Source organism: Macrobrachium nipponense, chromosome 6, assembly GCF_015104395.2.
Source record: "Macrobrachium nipponense isolate FS-2020 chromosome 6, ASM1510439v2, whole genome shotgun sequence".
Classification (NCBI taxonomy): Eukaryota; Metazoa; Arthropoda; class Malacostraca; order Decapoda; family Palaemonidae; genus Macrobrachium; species Macrobrachium nipponense.
The window spans coordinates 37,923,066-37,941,652 of NC_061108.1; the positions used below are offsets into that span (position 1 = coordinate 37,923,066).

The window sequence follows — 18,587 nt, forward strand, 5'->3', positions numbered from 1 at the left end:
GCGGTGTACACCCCGATCAATTGGACAGAGGCTTGGATCCCTCCCTTGCTCTTACGACCAGGGAGGCATTCCAAGGTTGGGCGAACACCAGTCTGTTCACAAAAGACTCAGATTCCTCCCACCAAGATGTGAGTCTTCCTATTGTAAAAGGACCGAAAGGTTTGTATCCGTGTCGGAACAAATGACAATTTGTCGAAAATTGCATTTTTCCTAACTATACAAACCTGAGATCCTTTTACACATAGTCTCACCTCATGCCACCCCTCATTCTGCATTTTTTGCTTTGGCCTAAAGCAAAAGTGATTCTTCGCCTCCCAGTCGCGAGGCGCGCACATTGTCGGACAAGCAGTTAACTACCGAACTCCCTTGTTCGAAAGCTTACAACCATCCAGCTGCCGCTAGTTACCTTCCTATTGTAAAAGGACCTCAGGTTTGTATAGTTAGGAAAAATGCAATTTTGGACAAATTGTCACTTTTTTCCGGTACGATATACAAACCTTTCGGTCCTTTTACAATAGGAAGGTAACTAGCGGCAGCTGGATGGTCGTAAGCTTCGAACAAGGGAGTTCGGTAGTTAACTGCTTGTCCGACAGTACGCGTGCCACGCGACTGGGAGGTGAAGAACCACTTTTGCTTTCGGCCGTGTGTGTGGAGGACGTGTTCGTCATCGCTCTCTGCCCGCTTCATCGTCGGATGCTCTGCTTTTGTTGTGAAATTTTCAACTTGGTTTGTCAGTGTTTGAAAGTGAATTGTAAGTGCGTATACTGTCTTTTTCATCTTTTATTACATTGATTTTATGGATCATTGGACATGGAGCTATCCCTGCGCCCCCCCATCAACCGTAGATGTACCAGGGGGTGGAGGGCCGAAAGTGTGGGGTCTTCCGCTCTTTCTGAAGATTGATCCTCATTTGCGCTTGATGCCGAGGGCGGGAATGCTCTCGGCGCGAGCCTTGTATTTTTTGGGTGAAAGTGTGAAAGGGAAAATCGTAAGTGCAGTGTTCTTTTTCATTTTCATTTATTTTCATTCCCTTTGCGCTCAGTGCCGAGGGCGCGAATGCTCTCGGCCCGAGCTTTGTTTTTTTTGTGTGAAAGTGAAAGTTTAAATTGTAAGTGCAGTATTCTTTTTCATTTTCATTTATTATTATCATTATGGATCAAGGTTTCCGCTCATTCCCGAGAATTGATCCTCATGCCCTTTGCGCTCGGTGCCGAGGGCGCGAATGCTCTCGGGCCGAGCAGTGTAACATTTTCTTTGGTCGGAAACAGTTAAACAGTCCAAGTCGGAAACCAATAAAGTCTATCTTATCCGTGTGAAAAAGAAAAGGAAAATCCAATATCAGCGAAAGCCATCAACGAAAAACCAAGCAATGGGTACTTCACCAATTTGTAGTTAAAGCAAACCCCAACAAATTAGAGCGAATTTCCAACGTGTTGCTCGAACGATGGCAGGGAATTTCTGAGGGCAAATGGGAATGGTTCCAAGTACCTGGATAGAGGGAGCACAGGTATGATCACCTGACCGTCGATCGGCGATAGCCGCGAATTTTTAATTTCTGCCGTGCGCGCGACGAATCGGCGGGATAAAGCTATGTATATGTAACTACCAGGGAAGTTAGATATTTAAAATTGTTATTTCCTTGAAATTCGGCGGTCGGCACATCCTTTAAGGCAGTACATACAGTTTTACTATTCTCGTATATTGCATTTCATAGGAAATTGTGAATTGCTTTGGTGGCAATATGTTTAGTACAGTATACATGTTTATTGTAATAGGGAGGGCCTTGAACCCAAGTATATTCTTGGATTACTATATAATTGTTAATTATAATGCATTGTATTATATATTAAACTTGCTTGTTTGTATTTTAGATCTTACATGATATTGCAGTGCATTAAGTTTGTACATATGCATGTGTATTGAGGAAGTAAATACTTTATCATGTTACTCTTTCAGGTAACCGAATTATTTTACTACATGACATCTATAGTAAAATTTGAAGGGGTGTGGGGTGTTGGAGATGAAACCCCACACTGCTATTTACTCACAGTGGATGACTTTACTTTCTTACTGGACTGTGGCTGGGATGAAAAGTTTGACAAGAGCTACATTGATCGTTTAACCAAGTAAGTATAGTATCTTAAGTGCTACTAATTGTTTTGTAAATTATCTTGCTTTATTTATTTATAATGTATGGATCACGGTTATTTACAATTGTATGTGTAGGATTAGATTATTGTATGGATCACAGTTATTTACAATTGTATGTGTAGGATTAGATTAATTCAGTAGAAAATTACCTCCACAAAACATTTTTATATCTCCTTTTTCCCTTAGATGTGAAATGAGTTCTTTCGACTCTTCTCTGCCTTGTTCTCTTTCATCTGTCCTTTGTTCCATGATATCCTGGGTCTTCCTAATTGGCTTAACCTATTTCCATATAGTACGTATGGTGCTTTTCTGACAAGTTGTTCCTCATCCCTTCTCCTCATATAACCAAACCATTTCAGTCTTTGAAAGAGATCATTGTTTGTTTTTCCAGTTTCTTGTTTACTGTATCTCTCCACCAGTTCCCCAGTTTTAATATGTTTTTTTCACCACAGTCTTGCAATGAATCACAGCATTCTGTGGTCACAAAGAAAAAATAGGATTAAAGAATAAAAATTGAAATACACATTCAAGTATGTAGAGACACTCATGTCACCCTGATCAACAAAATGCATTTGCACTAAGTTTTAACTTTTGAAGTTGCAAAGATTTCAGCCCTGTTTAGCACACACACTCCTAATCAGTGAGACAGCAGCTCCCGTGTCTCGAAGCAAGACTACTTCCCTCGAATCTACTCCTCCAAGGGAGGAACCTACGCCTTCTGACAGAAATTCACCAAAAATTTTCCTAGTTTCTCGCATCACATCATTCCTACTTGACGAAAGGTTAACTAGAGACACTGGTTTCTTACTGTCCTTCCTTTCTACTGCACAATTTCTCGCTAAATGCCCTTTCCCATTACATTGGAAACAAGTTAATTCTGAGCCACTAGATGCCACTTTACTCTTACAAACCTTAGACGTATGACCAGGTTTTCCGCATGTATAACAGGAATAGTCACTTTTACTCGCATTGCTACTACTAGAACTGAGACCTTTACTGCTCTGTACTCTACCAGACGAAGGATCATTTTGCTTCTTACCGACACTCAAGTTGAGTCAACTATATTCGTCTGCTAACCTAGTTGCTCCTGCAAAAGATACTTCTCGCCTATCTTCTATATAAAGTTTAATCTCAGGGGATACGTTATCTTTGAAAATTTCTAACAACACTAAGTTCTTCAAACCCTCAAAATCCTCAACTTTAGCAGAATTTAACCAATCAAAATACAGCCTTTCTAACTTCTTACCATATTCTACATACATAATATTCTCATTCTTTCTCAAATTTCTAAATTTCTTTCGGTACGCCTCGTGTACTAACCTGTATGCGCTAAGAACAGTTTCTTTCACGATATCATAATCATCACATTCCTCCTTAGACATGCAACTATACACAGTAAGTGCCCTACCACTCAAAACTGACTGCAAATATAAAGTCCACATTTCTTTAGGAGAACCTACTCTTTCCATTAACTTCTCAAAACACATGAAATATGTCGTTACGTCTTCCTCATCAAACTTTGGTACTAATTTCAGCACTGCACTCATACCTAACCTATCAGTTTCATACATTCAACTTTCCTGTCAGATATATACTTAGCTATAGACTCCTTCGTCCCCGACAGAAATTCAAATTTCGCGGCACACACTACAGGTAGGTCAGGTGATCCCGCCGCCTGCCGCTGGGTGGCAGGAATAGGAACTATTACCATCTTGAGCCAGATTTTCTCTGTCACTGGTACTAGTAACATTGTTTGCTAGTTCCTCCTGACTTGATTTTCGAATTTCATTACGCCGTTGATCTTTTGGACTGCTATTTGGTGACGTATTGGATCTTTGGTTTGGCATACGCTATTGTGGACTGTTTTTGGATTTTGGTTTTGGAATTTCTCATAATGTCTGACGTTTCGATTTCGTTCAGAGTGTGTGTGAATGAGAGTTGTTATGTGAGACTACCGAAAGCTTCGGTGGATCCTCACACCACTTGTAAAAATTGTAGAGGGAATGTATGCTCGCAATTGAATACATGTGATGAATGCAAGGATTTGAATGAGGAGGACTGGAAGATGCTTGACTTCTACTTAAGAAAGTTGGAAAGAGATAGGGCTAGAAAAGCCTCTTCCAAACGTGTGAGTAGGTCGGTCTCTAACGAACCAGTTAGCGGACTATTGCCTATTGCTAACCCAGTTGTTTCCTCCCATACAGCTTTACCTTCCCAATTATCTGATTCGGCAAGCTCAACATCTGAAATTGCGAGTCTGAAAGCTTCGCTTATGCAAATGGAGCGAAAGCTTAAGGAATTGGAAGGTAAGTGCAGTGAAAGTGTTCCCAGTGAAGTGGAGGGTGCGTCTGATCGGCTCTGTCTCGCTCCCAGGCCTAGACCTCTTTCAAGCTCCCAAGTCCAGAGGAGAAGAAATGTCGAAAGCCGCAGGGAGGTTTCAGAGAATCCCCACCAGTCAGGCGTCCCCTCGGCAGATCCTGTAGTTACGTCCCAGGCTGCCAAGGATAGTCGTTGGAAAGACGTCCTTAAACAGTGTTTTTCTTTGTCTGATTCATCATCTAAAAAAGGATGGAGTTCAGATAGATTGTCGAGACCTTTGAAGAGATCTTGGAAGTCTCCGTAATTTTATTCAAGCCCTGAAGAATTTCCGGAAGAATATCCTCCGGAAAAGAGAAGGAAGGAGGTTTATTCAGAAGCTCCTTCTCCTTCGTCGGAGATTGAAAAGAAGGACGTAGCTACGAAGATTTTGGAGAATATGCAAAAACAGATATCTTCGCTAGTAGGAGTTCTTAAGTCGGATCCTCCTAGAAGGAAGGATAGATTTCTTCCGATTAAAAGATCCGTCCTTTGGAACTCTCTGAGAGCTCGGATGAGGCGCCTGCCAGGAGCTGGCGCCAGCCAGATGTCAGGCTACTGTCAGGCGGCAAAATGCCGTCAAGGCGAGAAGATACATATAGATATCTACCTGGATCTCCTACTAGAAGGAAAGCGCCTGAGGCGTCTGAGTCGAGGCGTAAATTTGAAACTCCCGAAATCAGACAAACTCCTGAAGTGAGGCGCAAAGCGGCTGAAGCTCCTGAAACTTCTGGGGCGAGGCGCAAAGCGCCTGGAGCGCCTGAAATGAGGCGTAAAGCTCCTCAAATAACGGAAATGAGGCGCAAGGCGCCTGGAGAGCCTGGAGCGGCTGAAAGGAGACGTAAAACTCCTGGAGAGCCTGGAGCGTCTGAAAGGAGACGTAAAGCGCCTGGAGAGCCTGAGGCGCCTGAAATGCTTTGCGCCTGGAGAGCCTGAAGCGCCTGAAAGGAGAAGCAAAGCGCCTGAAAGGAGAAGCAAAGCGCCTGGAGAGCCTAGGCGCCTGAAACGAGGCGCAAAGCGCCTGAAGAGCCTGAAGTGCCTGAATGGAGGCGCAAGGCGCCTGGAAAGCCTGAGGCTCCTGAAACAAGACGCAAAGCGCCTAGAGCGCCTGAAATAAGAAACAAAGCGCCTGAAGCCAGGCATAAAGCGCCTGAAGAGCCTAAGCCTGTTACCAAATATCGAGCGCCTGACATCCATCATATGACAGGCAGGCGCAAGGATTTATACAATCCAGAATATGATTCGGACGAGTTATCGGAATTTGAAGCGGACTTGGAGGCTCCTCTGTGGGATTTTTCTCAAGATCAATTTTCCCCTGACAGGGTCTCTAGGTGTCGCACAGGTGACCGTAGCCCCTGTCGGGAAGGAATTGATCATGGAAAAAGGGAAAGACATTTAGGACTTCTCCTGTAAGGACGAAAGGTGTTCGCACAGGGCGACCGTCGTCCTTGTCAGGAGGGCCTTAGTGTAAAAGAACAACATCGGCCTTCTCCTGGCAGGGACTCAAGGTGCCGCACAGGTGGCCGTAGCCCTTGTCAGGTTGCAGTCGGTGTTGCTACAAGCCCTTTACATTCCCGAGAGAGGAGTCCTCCGGTCGCACACTCATCTCCGAATAGAACTCAACCAGAATTGGAAGATGTCTCGGACTCTGAAGAAAATAAGGGGGCAGGTCTTACAGACTATAAGACATTAACAGCCCTCTTGTTAAAAGAATTTGGAGAGTCCCTGAGTCCTGCTGCCCCTCCTTCTCCTCGGTCTTTATTTTCGAGTACGAAGGCTGCAAAGTCTTCCTCTTTCTTGAAGATGCAACCGACCATATCAATGAAGAGGGCTTTGCAGTCGGTCGGAAATTGGCTTAAAACCAAGGAGGAGGCGGGAAAGACTGTTTTACCTGTCCCCCTTCCAGGCTATCAGGAAGGAGAGGGATTTGGTATAGCACAGATCTACGGGACTTTCTCTTTCTCATCTGCTGAAGCGGACTTCTCGACCTTGGTGGATTCGGCAAGGAGACATGCACTTCCATCGGCCAAACAAGCTGGGACAATGTCAGAAGTGGACCATCTCCTCAGGGAATATTCCATGTCTTGGAAGTTTTTAACTTCCTAGATTGGTCCCTTGGGCTTTGGCCAAGAAGACGCAAGACCCTCAGTTTTTGGTTTAACCAGAAGTCCTTGCATAGTGTTTCTGGCATGCATGGATAAGGCAGTGCAGGATGGATCGGCTGAAGTGGCATCCCTGTTCGGGACAGGGGTATTGAAGAAGAGGTCTGTCTTTGGTTCATTTCTTACCAAAGCAGTCTCTCCAGTACAGAGGGCTTCTCTTTTATACGCCCCTCTGTCTAAACAGTTGTTTCCTTCTCACTTAGTAAAAGGACATTTCCCATATTGCTTACTGAGAAGGGCAACACAGGATTGCTGGTACCATTCTGCTAAGAAGCCCTAGACCAGCTGCTTCTGTCTCGAAGAGGGAGCCAAGAAACTGCCCAACAGCCCTTTCGAGGTAGAACTTTTAGCCGAGGCCCCAAGGAAGAGAGGAGGAGAGAAAAGAGGAAGGAAGATCTTCCATCAGAGTTCCGAGGAAGAACCCTAAATGAGGTCCAGTCCTCCAAACACCAGTAGGGGCCAGGCTTCTGAGATTCTCAGAAGCATGGACTTCAAGGAAAGCAGATTCTTGGTCCCTACAAGTTCTCAGGAAAGGATACCTCATCCCCTTCAAGAACAGACCTCCATTGACGGACGACACCGAGGGACGCTGTCAGCGAGATACAAAGACCCCTGTAAAAGAGAGAGGCCCTTCTTGGGTTGGTTCAGCAAAATGTTGGAGAAGGGGAGGCCATCGAGATAGTACAGGATCCGCACTCCCGGGGTTTTTACAATCGCCTATTTTTGGTGCCAAAAGCCTCGGGGGGGTGGAGGCCGGTCCTGGACGTGAGTGCGTTGAACCGCTTCGTGGAGAAGACGAAGTTCTCCATGGAGACATCCAATTCGGTTCTCTCTGCTCTCCGTCCAGGAGATTGGATGGTCTCCCTCGACCTACAAGATGCTTACTTTCACGTCCCCCTGCATCATTCGTTGAAGAAATATCTTCGGTTCATGGTGCAGGAAGGATTTATCAGTTCAGGGCTTTGCTGTGTTCGCCTCTCGACGGCTCCTCAGGTGTTTACGGCGTTGATGAGGAACGTAGCAAGATGGCTACATCTGAAGGGGGTGAGGATATCTCTTTACTTAGACGACTGGCTTATAAGAGCACAGACGAAACAAAAGTGTTTGGAGGACTTAGAGATAACTCTTCAATTGATCAGATCTCTTGGATTGCTCGTAAACCTCTAAAAAATCTCACACGATCCCCAGTCAGACTATCGTCTATCTGGGGATTCGGATGGATTCTCGGGGTTTTCGAGCATATCCATCCCAGGAAAGAATTTCGAAAGGGTTGGAAAAAGTCCTCGGTCTTCCTAGAGGAAGGAACGAAGCTCAGCGAGGGAATGGCTCAGTCTTCTGGGGCACCCTTTCGTCGCTGGAGCAGTCCTTCTCTCTAGGGAGGCTGAATATGAGACCCTTGCAGTTCCATCTAAGAAGGAGTTGGGACAGAAGAAAGGGAGATCTTTTGGATACCTTTCCCATAGGAGAGAGTATCAAAAACCACTTACGATGGTGGTTAGAACCGCTGAGAAGGAATGAAGGAGTGTCCTTGTCTCTTCAGAACCCTCACCTAGTGTTGTTCTCCGATGCTTCGGACACGGGGTGGGGAGCAACACTAGGGACGAAGGAGGTGTCAGGCATCTGGACAGAAGAACAGAAGGCCTGGCACATAAATGCAAAGGAACTCTTAGCAGTATACTTGGCACTGCAATTTTTCGAGAACGAGGTCAGAGGTGTGGTGGTCCAAGTCAACTCGGACAACACCACAACTCTGGCATATATAAAAAAACAAGGGGGGACACACTCTTTCTCCCTTTACCACCAAATAGCAAGGGATCTGTTGATCTGGACGAAGAAAGAGGGATATGACTCCTGACAAGGTTCGTCAAGGAGGAAGAAACATAAGAGCGGACAGATTAAGCAGAAAGAAACCGGTCCTTCCAACAGAATGGACCCTTCATCGCAAGTCTGCCAGCAACTATGGTCTCTTTGGGGGAAGCCTCAAGTAGACCTGTTTGCCAACATTCCTCTCCAGGAAGGATGTAGAACTTTTGTTCGTTGGGGGACGAATCCCAGAGCCCTGTCCATAGATGCCATGCTCATGGATTGAAGGGCGGGAATAGACGCTTATGTGTTTCCCCCATTCAAGATGCTGGGGGAAGTAATGAGAAAGTTCGTGTCCTCGGAAGGAATGAGGATGACACTGATCGCTCCTTATTGGCCTGCAAGAGAATGGTTCACAGAGGTACAGGAATGGATAGTGGATTTCCCCAGATCTCTTCCCGAAAGGACAGATCTGCTCAAACAACCCCACTTCGAGAGGTACCACAAGAATATCCACGCTCTCGCCCTGACTGCCTTTCGACTATCGAAAGACTGGTCAGAGCGAGAGGCTTTTCTCGCAAAGCGGCAAAAGCAATTGCCGGAGCAAGAAGGTCCTCAACCATGCGGATATACCAATCGAAGTGGGAAGTTTTCCGTAGATGGTGTAAGGCGAAGAAGCTGTCCTCCTCCGATACCTCTGTGACCGAAATTGCTGATTTTCTTTTGTTTTTACGAGAAGAATCTCATCTGGCAGTGTCAACCATTAAAGGTTATAGGAGCATGTTGTCAGCTGTGTTCAGGAATAGGGGCCTGAACATAGAGAATGACAAAGATCTGCATGACTTAATTAGATCATTCGAAACTACAAAATTAAGAACTTCTCTCACCCCTAGTTGGAATCTGGATGTGGTTCTCAAATATCTTATGTCTGAGAGATTCGAACCTCCCGATAAAGCTATTTTCCGGGACTTAACTAGAAAATGTATTTTGTTCATGACACTTACCTGCCAGATATATATATAGCTGTATTCTCTGACGTTCGACAGAATTTCAAAACTCCCGGCAACACGCAAGTGGTCGGGCCAGGGGTGGGTTAGTACCCCATTCCCGCCGCTGGGAGGCGGGCGTCAGGAACCATTCCCATTTTCTATTCAGATTTTTCTCTGTCGCGGTAGTGTAAACACGTGTTTCCATTACCTCCGCTCAGGATTTTGAAAACTTCTTTGGTCACTTAAGTATTCTGATTGTCTTTTGGTTTTTGAAATTGGCTTTGTGACTTGGCATACGCTATTGTGGTTTGGATTTGAATTTGGCTTGGATTGTTCTTGAATCGTGATGTCTGGATCTAGTTCTACTAGTTTCAGGGTGTGCGGTGTGAAAGAGTGTAAGGTTAGACTACTGAAAGCCTCGGTAGACCCTCATACGGTGTGCACGAATTGTAGAGGGCATGTTTGCTTATTGGATGATAGGTGTAAAGAATGTGAGGTTCTGACTAATATTGAATGGAAGGCGTATGAGTCTTATGTACGTAAGCTTGAACGTGACAGAATCAGGAGGTCTTCCTCCAGGAGTGCTTCTGTCAAAAGTCGCGTGATAAAACACCGCATTCTAACATAAATGTAGAGCCTATTGTGCCTAATCCTGTTATTTTGCCTTGGGCAATGAAGTGATTGCTGAAGGTAACGCCCTTACTACAATTATGGAGTCGATTCGGAAACCTGGAATCAAAGTGCTCGCGCTCCAAACTAATGTGCAAAAGTGCAGTGATAGTGTTGTGGAGGGGGCGTCAAACCGGTCCTATAGCGCCTCTAGGCTGAGACCTCTGTCGGACTCCCAGGACATAGGGAATGGACATGTCGTAAGCCGAAGGAGGGTTACGGGAACTAAACACCGGTCTGGCGTCCCTTCGGCAGTACCTGAAGACGATTCCCAGGCTGGCAAAGTTCGTGCGCGAGCTCAATATTGAAAGAATGTTTTGTTCATGAAACTTACTTGGCAGATATATATATAGCTGTATTCTCCGAAGTCCGACAGAATTTCAAAACTCGCGGCACAGCAGTGGGCGGTCAGGTGGTAGTACCCATTCCCGCCGCTGGGAGCGGATATCAGGAACCATTCCCATTTTCTATTCATATTTTTTCTGTCGCCGGTCGGTAAACACCTGTTTACAGACCTCCGCCCAGGATTTTTGGATTTTGACTCGTTATAAGTATCTGGATTGACTTTTGGTTTTGACTCTGGATTGTTGGATTGGCATACGCGATAGTGACTGTTTTTGGATTTTTGGATTGGCTTTTCTATGAACGTGATGTCGGGATCAAGTTCAGTGAGCTTCAGAGTGTGTGTGAGGAGTGATTGCAAGGTGAGGCTACCGAAATCATCGGTAGCCCCCACACAGTATGTATGGGGTGGTGTAGGGGGCCATGTTTGTTTGCTGGTTGATCGTTGCATTGAATGCAAAAAGTTTGACTGAGGATGAATGGAAGGTGTATGAATCCTATCGGCGTAAGTTGGAGCGCGATAGGATCAGGAGGTCTTCCTCTAAGAGCGGTTCTACGAAAGGTAAGGAAGTAACATTTCGCCTATTTTAACACCAGTAGAATTTGCTTCACCTAATCCTGTGTTGTTGCCTGAGGGCCCTAGTTCTGTGTCTGAGAAGGTAATGCCTTTCTCTGATTCTAGAGTCATTACGCACTCTAGAGTCCAAAGTGTTGGCCCTTGAAAAAACGGCTCGGGTAAAGTGTGTGCTCGTGCCCCTAGTGTTGTGGAGGGGCGTCAGATCGGCCCCATAATGCCTCTAGGTCTAGACCTCTGTCGGACTCCCAGACCTCAGGGAGTGGGCATGTCGAAAGCCGCAGAGGGTTACGGGGGCTCCCCACCGATCTGGCGTCCCTTCAGCAGGACCTGTTGCTGCTTCCCAGGCTGCCAAGGAGCGTGCTCAGGCTCGCATCCTTAAGGACTGTTTTTTCGTCCTCCGAGGCGCCATCCCCGCGCAAGGGGTGGAGCGCTCGGAGTGACTCGCGTCCGTTGAAAAGGACTTTTCCTAGGGAGGACGCTTTACGTCCCCTCTCTCCGCTCTCGTTGCGGTCTTCGCCTGCGTCGTATGACGCGTTTCCTCCACAGAAGAGAGGTAGGACGTCGTCCGAGGACGACGCTGAGAAGCGCTTCTCTCGCGCCTCGGAGAGGCAGGTTGCTGTTCCTTTGAGAAGGAAGGAGGCGTCCCCCCGCCCCTCGTCTTCTCGCAGGCGCAGCCCTTCACCTCCTCTCGGTTCTTCACCTACGAAGAGTATTCTTGCGTCGCTTCAAGACCAATTGTCGACCTTAATGGCTCGGAAGACTCGCCCAGCAGCAGTTGAGCCTAAGCGAAGGAAGGACGCTAGACTGCCTGTCAAGAGGACGAGGCAGTCTCCTTCTCTGTCTCCTCGTTCGTCTCTGTCTCCGCCCGCACGTCAGGACGCCTTTGAGGACGCTCGACAGGACGCCTTGGAGGACGCTTTTGAAGACGCTCGGCAGGACGCTTTTGAAGACGCTCGTCGGGATGCTTTGCTTGACGCTTTGCCTGTGGAGAAGGCTTTCGAGAGCGCTCAGAAGGACGCTTTGAAAGCGAAAGCTGGACGCTTGAGCGTCAAACGTAAGGACGCTCCTCGAGAGAGACTAAGAGTTTCCTCTCTTGACGCGCAGCGCGGTCAGGACGCTCTTCGTGGTTCGAGCTCTAAAGATCGATAGAAGGTCGGTCACTTTGAAGAGGCTGAGGTTAGTCTTCCTCGAAAGCCTTTGTTGAAGGCTAGACCCGTTGGGCGCACGCCCTCTCCAGAGGTTCAATCTCCTTTGCCTCTTCGGGAGGAAGGAGAACATAGTAGTCCGGCTGACTCAGTGGAGGAAGAACAGCCGTCAGTTTCGTCGGTTTCCGACTACAAGGTGCTGGTACGTCTTTTACGTTCTTTGTTTGGTGAGAAGTTCCAGCCTGCAGCTCCTAAGTCTCCTCCCTCTCAGTTTTCGTCTTCGAAGTCGGGCAAGGTTTCGGAAGTGGTGGAGATGAAGACTTCCTTGTCCACTAGAGAGCATTCAAGAAATTGCAGGACTGGATGGAAACGTCGGAAGGATCAGGGCAAGTCGACTTTCGCCCTTCCTCCTTCAAGACTCAGTGGGAAAGGCGGCATTTGGTATGAGACCAAATCTGAAGTAGGAGTTAAGATCCCGTCTTCTTCCCAAGGGGACTTTGCTAGTCTGGTAGACGCCCAGAAGAGATCCCTTTTGGTTTTATCGTCCGCTAAGATTTCATGGACACCAACGGAGATCGACCATCACATGAAAGGTCTGTTAAAGACTCTGGAAGTCTTTACTTCCTAGACTGGTGCCTAGGAGTCCTGGATCTTCAATCTAGGAGTCCTGATTCTTTGAGTCTGGGGGAGCTGTCCAATGTGTTGTCATGCATGGACAAGGCCGTCAGGGATGGTTCAGAAGAGTTAGTGTCTCATTTCGGCACTGCTTTCCTCAAGAAGAGCGCTCTTATGCAATTTTACAGCGAGGTCTGTTTCTGCATCGCAGAAAGCAGAGCTTCTCTTTGCACCTCTTTCGAGCCATCTCTTCCCCCAGGCTATGGTAAGGGACCTGGCAGTGAGCCTACAAGAGAAGGCTACCCAGGATCTCTTGGCCCAGTCTTCTAGACGTCCCGCAGTCCCTATCACGTCGTCGTCTGGACGACCTCCTAGGAAGGTTAAACCCTTTCGTAGCGCCCCTCCCTCGAGAGCTGCTCCTCAGAGGGAGAGGACTTGCAAGAGGAAGAGGTTCTTTCAAACCTAAAGCCTCTAAGTGAGAAGAAAAGTCCTTCAGATGCCTGTCGGAGCCAGGCTAAAGTTCTTTGCGGGTGCGTGGAGAGAGAGAGATACAGATGCGTGGTCCCTCAAGATTGTGGAACAGGGGTACAAGATCCCCTTTGTGGACCTCCTCCCCTCTTTCGACGACTCCCAGAGATCTTTCCCCGTCGTATCAAGGGAGAAACAGCAGGTTCTTTTAGATCTTTTGGATCAAATGATCATGAAAAGAGCGGTGGAGCAGGTCTTAGACCTGGGGTCACCAGGATACTACAACAGACTTTTCCTGTACCAAAGCAGTCGTCGGGGTGGCGTCCAGTCTTGGACGTAAGCAGCCTGAATCTTTTCGTAGAAAAGAAAAAATTCAAGATGGAAACACCTCAGTCGGTTCTAGGAGCCTTAAGACGGGCGACTGGATGTGTCCTTGGACCTACAGGACGCATACTTTCACGTGCCTATCCACCCTCTTTCAAGAAAGTTTCTGAGGTTTATGCTAAGGGACAAAGTTTGGCAATTCCGAGCCCTTTGTTTCGGTTTAAGCACGGCTCCGATGGTATTTACCATGCTCATGAAAACGTAGCGAGATGGTTACATTCTGCAGGAATAAGTGTCCCTGTATCTCGACGATTGGCTTATCAGAGCATCGTCAGAAGAAAGGTGTCTGAAGGACCTTCACTTCACGTTGGCCTTGGCGAAGTCCCTTGCGACTTCTGGTCAACCTCGAAAAGTCGCATCTGAACCCAACACAGTCCATCGTGTATCTGGGGGATTCAGATGGATTCAGTGGCTTTTCGAGCGTTTCCGTCCCAGGAACGACAGCTGCAAGGCTTAGAGAGAGTTTCGGCTTCCTGGGGAAGGAAGCTTGCTCGGCGAGGGAATGGATGAGTCTGCCTGGGAACCATTTCATCGCTGGAAAAGTTTGTTTCCCTGGGAAAGACTACACCTCAGACCTCTCCAGTTTTTCTTGGCAGACGAATGGAGAGTCAGAGAGGATCTGAATGCGACCCTTTTCATCACCAAATCGTGAAGAACCATCTAAGATGGTGGTTAGATCCTCGTAAGTTTCGAGAGGGGTTGTCCCTAAAGCTTCTGAGCCCAGACCTAGTGTTGTTTTCCGACGCCTCGGTGTCGGGATGGGGAGCAACACTGGGAGGGGAGGAAGTGTCAGGCACCTGGAGGGGGGAAACACTGTCCTGGCACATCAATGTAAAGGAACTAGCGGCGGTTTTTCTGGCGCTACAGTTCTTCCAACAAAAGGTTGCAGAGAAAGCAGTCCAAGTCAACTCGGACAACACCACAGCCCTGGCGTACCTAAAGAAGCAGGGAGGTACACACTCCCGTCCTCTGTTTTATTTAGCGAGGGAGATTCTGCTGTGGGCAGATGCGAGACGGATAAGGATCCTGACGAGATTTATCGCAGGAGTCCAGAACGTCAGAGCAGACCTTCTCAGCCGACAAGATCAGATCCTGCCGACGGAATGGACGTTGCACCAGGACGTCTGTCGAGAGCTCTGGAGACTGTGGGGGTGTCCGTTAGTCGACCTATTTGCGACGTCGAGAACAAAGAGGTTGCCTCTATTGCTCCCCTGTGCTAGATCCGGGAGCAGTCGCGATAGACGCTCTGCTCTGGGACTGGACGAACCTAGACTTGTATGCCTTCCCGCCATTCAAGATCATGGGGGAAGTAGTAAGTGGAAGTTCGCGGCATCGGAGGGGACGAGGTTGACCCTGATCGCCCCGATGTGGCCCGCGAAGGAATGGTTCACGGAGGTAATGTCATTCATCATAGACTTTCCGAGGACCTTGCCCTGGAGGAAAGATCTACTCAGGACAGCCCCACTTCGCAAGATATCACCGAAACCTCTCCGCTCTGGGTCTGACTGCGTTCAGACTATCGAAAAGCTGGCCAGAGCGAGAGGTTTTTCTAGAGCAGCTGCAAAGGCGATCGCCAATGCTAGGAGAACGTCCTCGAGAGCTGTTTACCAGTCGAAGTGGGCTTCCTTCAGGGCATGGTGTAGAAAGGAGGGAATTTCCTCTTCCACTACCTCTGTGAGCCAGATAGCCGATTTCCTGCTATTTTTAAGAAATGTACAGAAGCTGGCTGTCCCGACCATCAAGGGATATAGGAGTATGCTGTCGGCAGTCTTCCGACACAGGGAGGACTTGACCTGTCTGATAACAGGGATCTTCACGATCTCCTGAGATCATTTGAGACATCCAAGATACCTCAGGCGAGGCCTCCTTCTTGGAACTTGGATTTAGTCCTTAGACTTTTTAATGTCGAGTCCTTTCGAACCTCTACATGAAGCGTCTTCTTTAGGAACTTGACTAAGAAGGCTCTTTTCCTAACTGCTCTGGCGACGGCGAAGAGAGTTAGCGAAATTCAGGCCATTTGTAAGAGAGGGGTGGGCTTCAAACGGGGACAATGCTGTCTGCTCTTTTGCGTCCCCCACTTCTTAGCAAAGAATGAAAAAACCCGTCGAACCCTTGCCAGGAGCTTTGAAATCAAGGGGGGGGGGTATTGACAAGCCTTGTGGGCCAAGAACCTGATAGAGTCCTGTGCCCTGTCAGGACTCTAAAGTTTTATGTCCACAAGACTAAAGAGGTACGAGGTCCCTCAGATAATCTCTGGTGTTCGGTTAAACGACCCGATATACCATTATCCAAGAACGCTTTGGCGTTCTTTCTGAGGGACGTCATTAAAGAGGCTCATTCGTCTTCCACACAGATCGATTTGAGCCTCTTGCGAGTGAAAGCTCACGAGGTTCAGAGCTGTCGCAACCTCGCTTGCCTTCCAAAGGAACATGTCGATCAAGGACATCCTTGACGCCACTTTTTGGAGGAGCAATTCAGTATTCGCCTCACACTACTTGAGAGATGTGAGAACGATATACGAGGACTGTTGTTCTCTTGGGCCATACGTTTCTGCAGACACAGTCTTGGGGGGCTGAAGGTAGCTCTCTCCCTATCCTTTAGTTTAGGTTTAGGTTAGGTTTTAGTTGTTGTGGTTTTTTGGTTGTGGTGAGGCTTTGGTGAAGACCTCCCATCTCTTTGCTTAATGTTCGGGGGTCTTCGGATAGTGGTCCGGTGGTGGTCAGTTGCTTCGTTGCCCTCATTTGTATGGCTCTATGCTCTTGTCACATTGAGGTCACGTCCCCGTTGACAGAGCATCCAGAGCGCACCAGCACTACAGGTCTCCACCTGGCTGGCAACTCTGATTAAGCACAAGCAGGCTGAAGTGACAGTAATCACAGAGTCTACTTTGCTAACAGGTGAGGAACCAAGGTGTATAACATCTACTTAATTTAAGTTTCCTACAATATCCTATTCTGTCTCTTCCCACCAATCCGAAGGTGGGATTCAGCTATATATATATCTGCCAAGTAAGTTTCATGAACAAAATGTTATTGTTATAATACAATTAAGTTTGTTCATACTTACCTGCAGATAATATATAATTAAGTGCCACCCACCTCCCCTCAGGAGACAGTGGCCACTGATAAAATATGAATAGAAAATGGAATGGTTCCTGATATCCGCCTCCCAGCGGCGGGAATGGGTACTACCACCTGACCGCCCACTGCGTGTGCCGCGAGTTTTGAAATTCTGTCGGACTTCGGAGAATACAGCTATATATATATCTGCCAGGTAAGTATGAACAAACTTAATTGTATTATAACAATAACATTTCTCTTCCTCCGAGATGTCCTTCCCCTCAACGAGGATGGGTCTCTCGGAGGGCCTCTCAAGACGAGAGCGGTAAGGACGTAAGACGTCGCACAGGCGACCGTCGTCTTTCCCGCCCTCTCAAGAGAGGATTTAGAGAAGAGGACGCTTTATCAGATCGGGAACGTCCTCCTACGCGGCTTCCGCTTAGCTCTTCTCCGGAAGACTTTGAAGACGGTATTCCGCAGAAGAGGGTTAGGACGTCTTGTGAAAAGGAGCTGGTTTTCTCCTCCAATCTACCTGATTGTAGTCCTGAGAGAAAGAAGAGGGCTTCCCCTCGCCCATCTTCTTCTCACTGGATAAGTCCGTCGTATGAATCTTCCCCGTCTAAGGAGACCCTACTGGCGATGCATCAACAATTGTCTGCATTTTTCGCTGAAAGAGAGTCAAGATCACGTCATCGTAAGAAGGATCTATGGTTGCCTGTCAAGAAATCCAGGCGTTCTCCTTCCTCTCCTCGTTCTTCTCCCTCTCCTGTTTCGTCGCCTTCTAGACCTCGACGATTCATTCAGGAGCGCGCTAGTGCTCCGTTTGATAGAGCCTCTGGAAGTATCAGCGAAAACAACAAAGACGTTAGTTGCCGCACAGGCGGCCGTCGCCTTTGTCAGGAGTTGGAGAACGCTCAGAGGACTCGCTTCGGCGATGTTCGACCGGAGGAAGATAAAGTGGATAGTCGAGAACGTAGGGAGAGTCTCCAGCGCCATAGGACTTTTAGAGAAACTTCTGTCAAGGTTTCTCCTCGGCGGGACACTCCTCCAAAAGCAATTAAGTGTCGAGACGCTTGGCAAGAATCCCGTAAAGACTCTTATCAGCAGTCTCGTTCTGCGGTCTTTCAAGAAACCGCTCAGAATGTAAGATTTAGGTATCGAGAAAGTTCGAAGGACAACGTTGATGGCGCGCTTCAGTCTACGTATCATGTCGCTCCTCAACAGGTGCGCAAAGGCATGGTTAGAGAGACTCGACGTCCTATTCATCGTGAAACTGTTCAGGACGCTCGTGAGGATGCTTCGCTGGATGCTCAATATCACAAGCATCGGGTTACTCGACAAGAAACTCACGATGCAGGTTCTGAAGACGCTAAACATCCTAGACGTCATGACACTTTACGGCATGAATTTAAGAAGTCTTTGCTAAGCGCTCGATGTTCTTCACGTCAGGATGCTCGCCAGGAGGAGGATGAAGACGCTCATGAATATGCGTTTGAGGACGCTGGGCGTCCTAAAAGACAGGACGCTCGCAGAAACACGAGGCAGGACGCTCCTCAGACGAGTGAGCGATCGATTCTTCAAGAATTTGGACGAAAGCCTCATTTAGACTCTCGTCAAGAGGGAGTTCTCCAGGACGCACCGCATGACGTTCCTTTACAGGAACTTGATAGAAATTCGACGCTGATAGGAGAACATACTCTAATCTCCTCTTCAAAAATTCTTCAGGGAAATAAGAGTTTAATCTCTTCTCGCTCGAAACAGGACACCTCGGCTGTTTCATTGGAAGAAGAGGACTTGACTGACCATGGTCCTGAGGATGAAGAAGAGTCTTCAGCCTCATCTTCTTCGGATTATAAAACCCTGACTCG

At 47.6% G+C, this 18,587-nt stretch overlaps 1 protein-coding gene across 1 annotated transcript in view; it reads left to right on the plus strand.

Annotated features, from left to right (window-relative positions):
• Window positions 1-1,960: 1,960 nt before the first annotated feature.
• LOC135216419 (probable cleavage and polyadenylation specificity factor subunit 2) overlaps window positions 1,961-18,587 on the plus strand; it is a 217,622-nt gene continuing 200,995 nt past the window's right edge. The window contains exon 1 of the mRNA XM_064251764.1: window positions 1,961-2,126. Within this exon, the coding sequence (XP_064107834.1) occupies window positions 1,978-2,126 (149 nt within the window). The 5' untranslated portion in view covers window positions 1,961-1,977. The remainder of the gene's footprint in view (window positions 2,127-18,587) is intronic.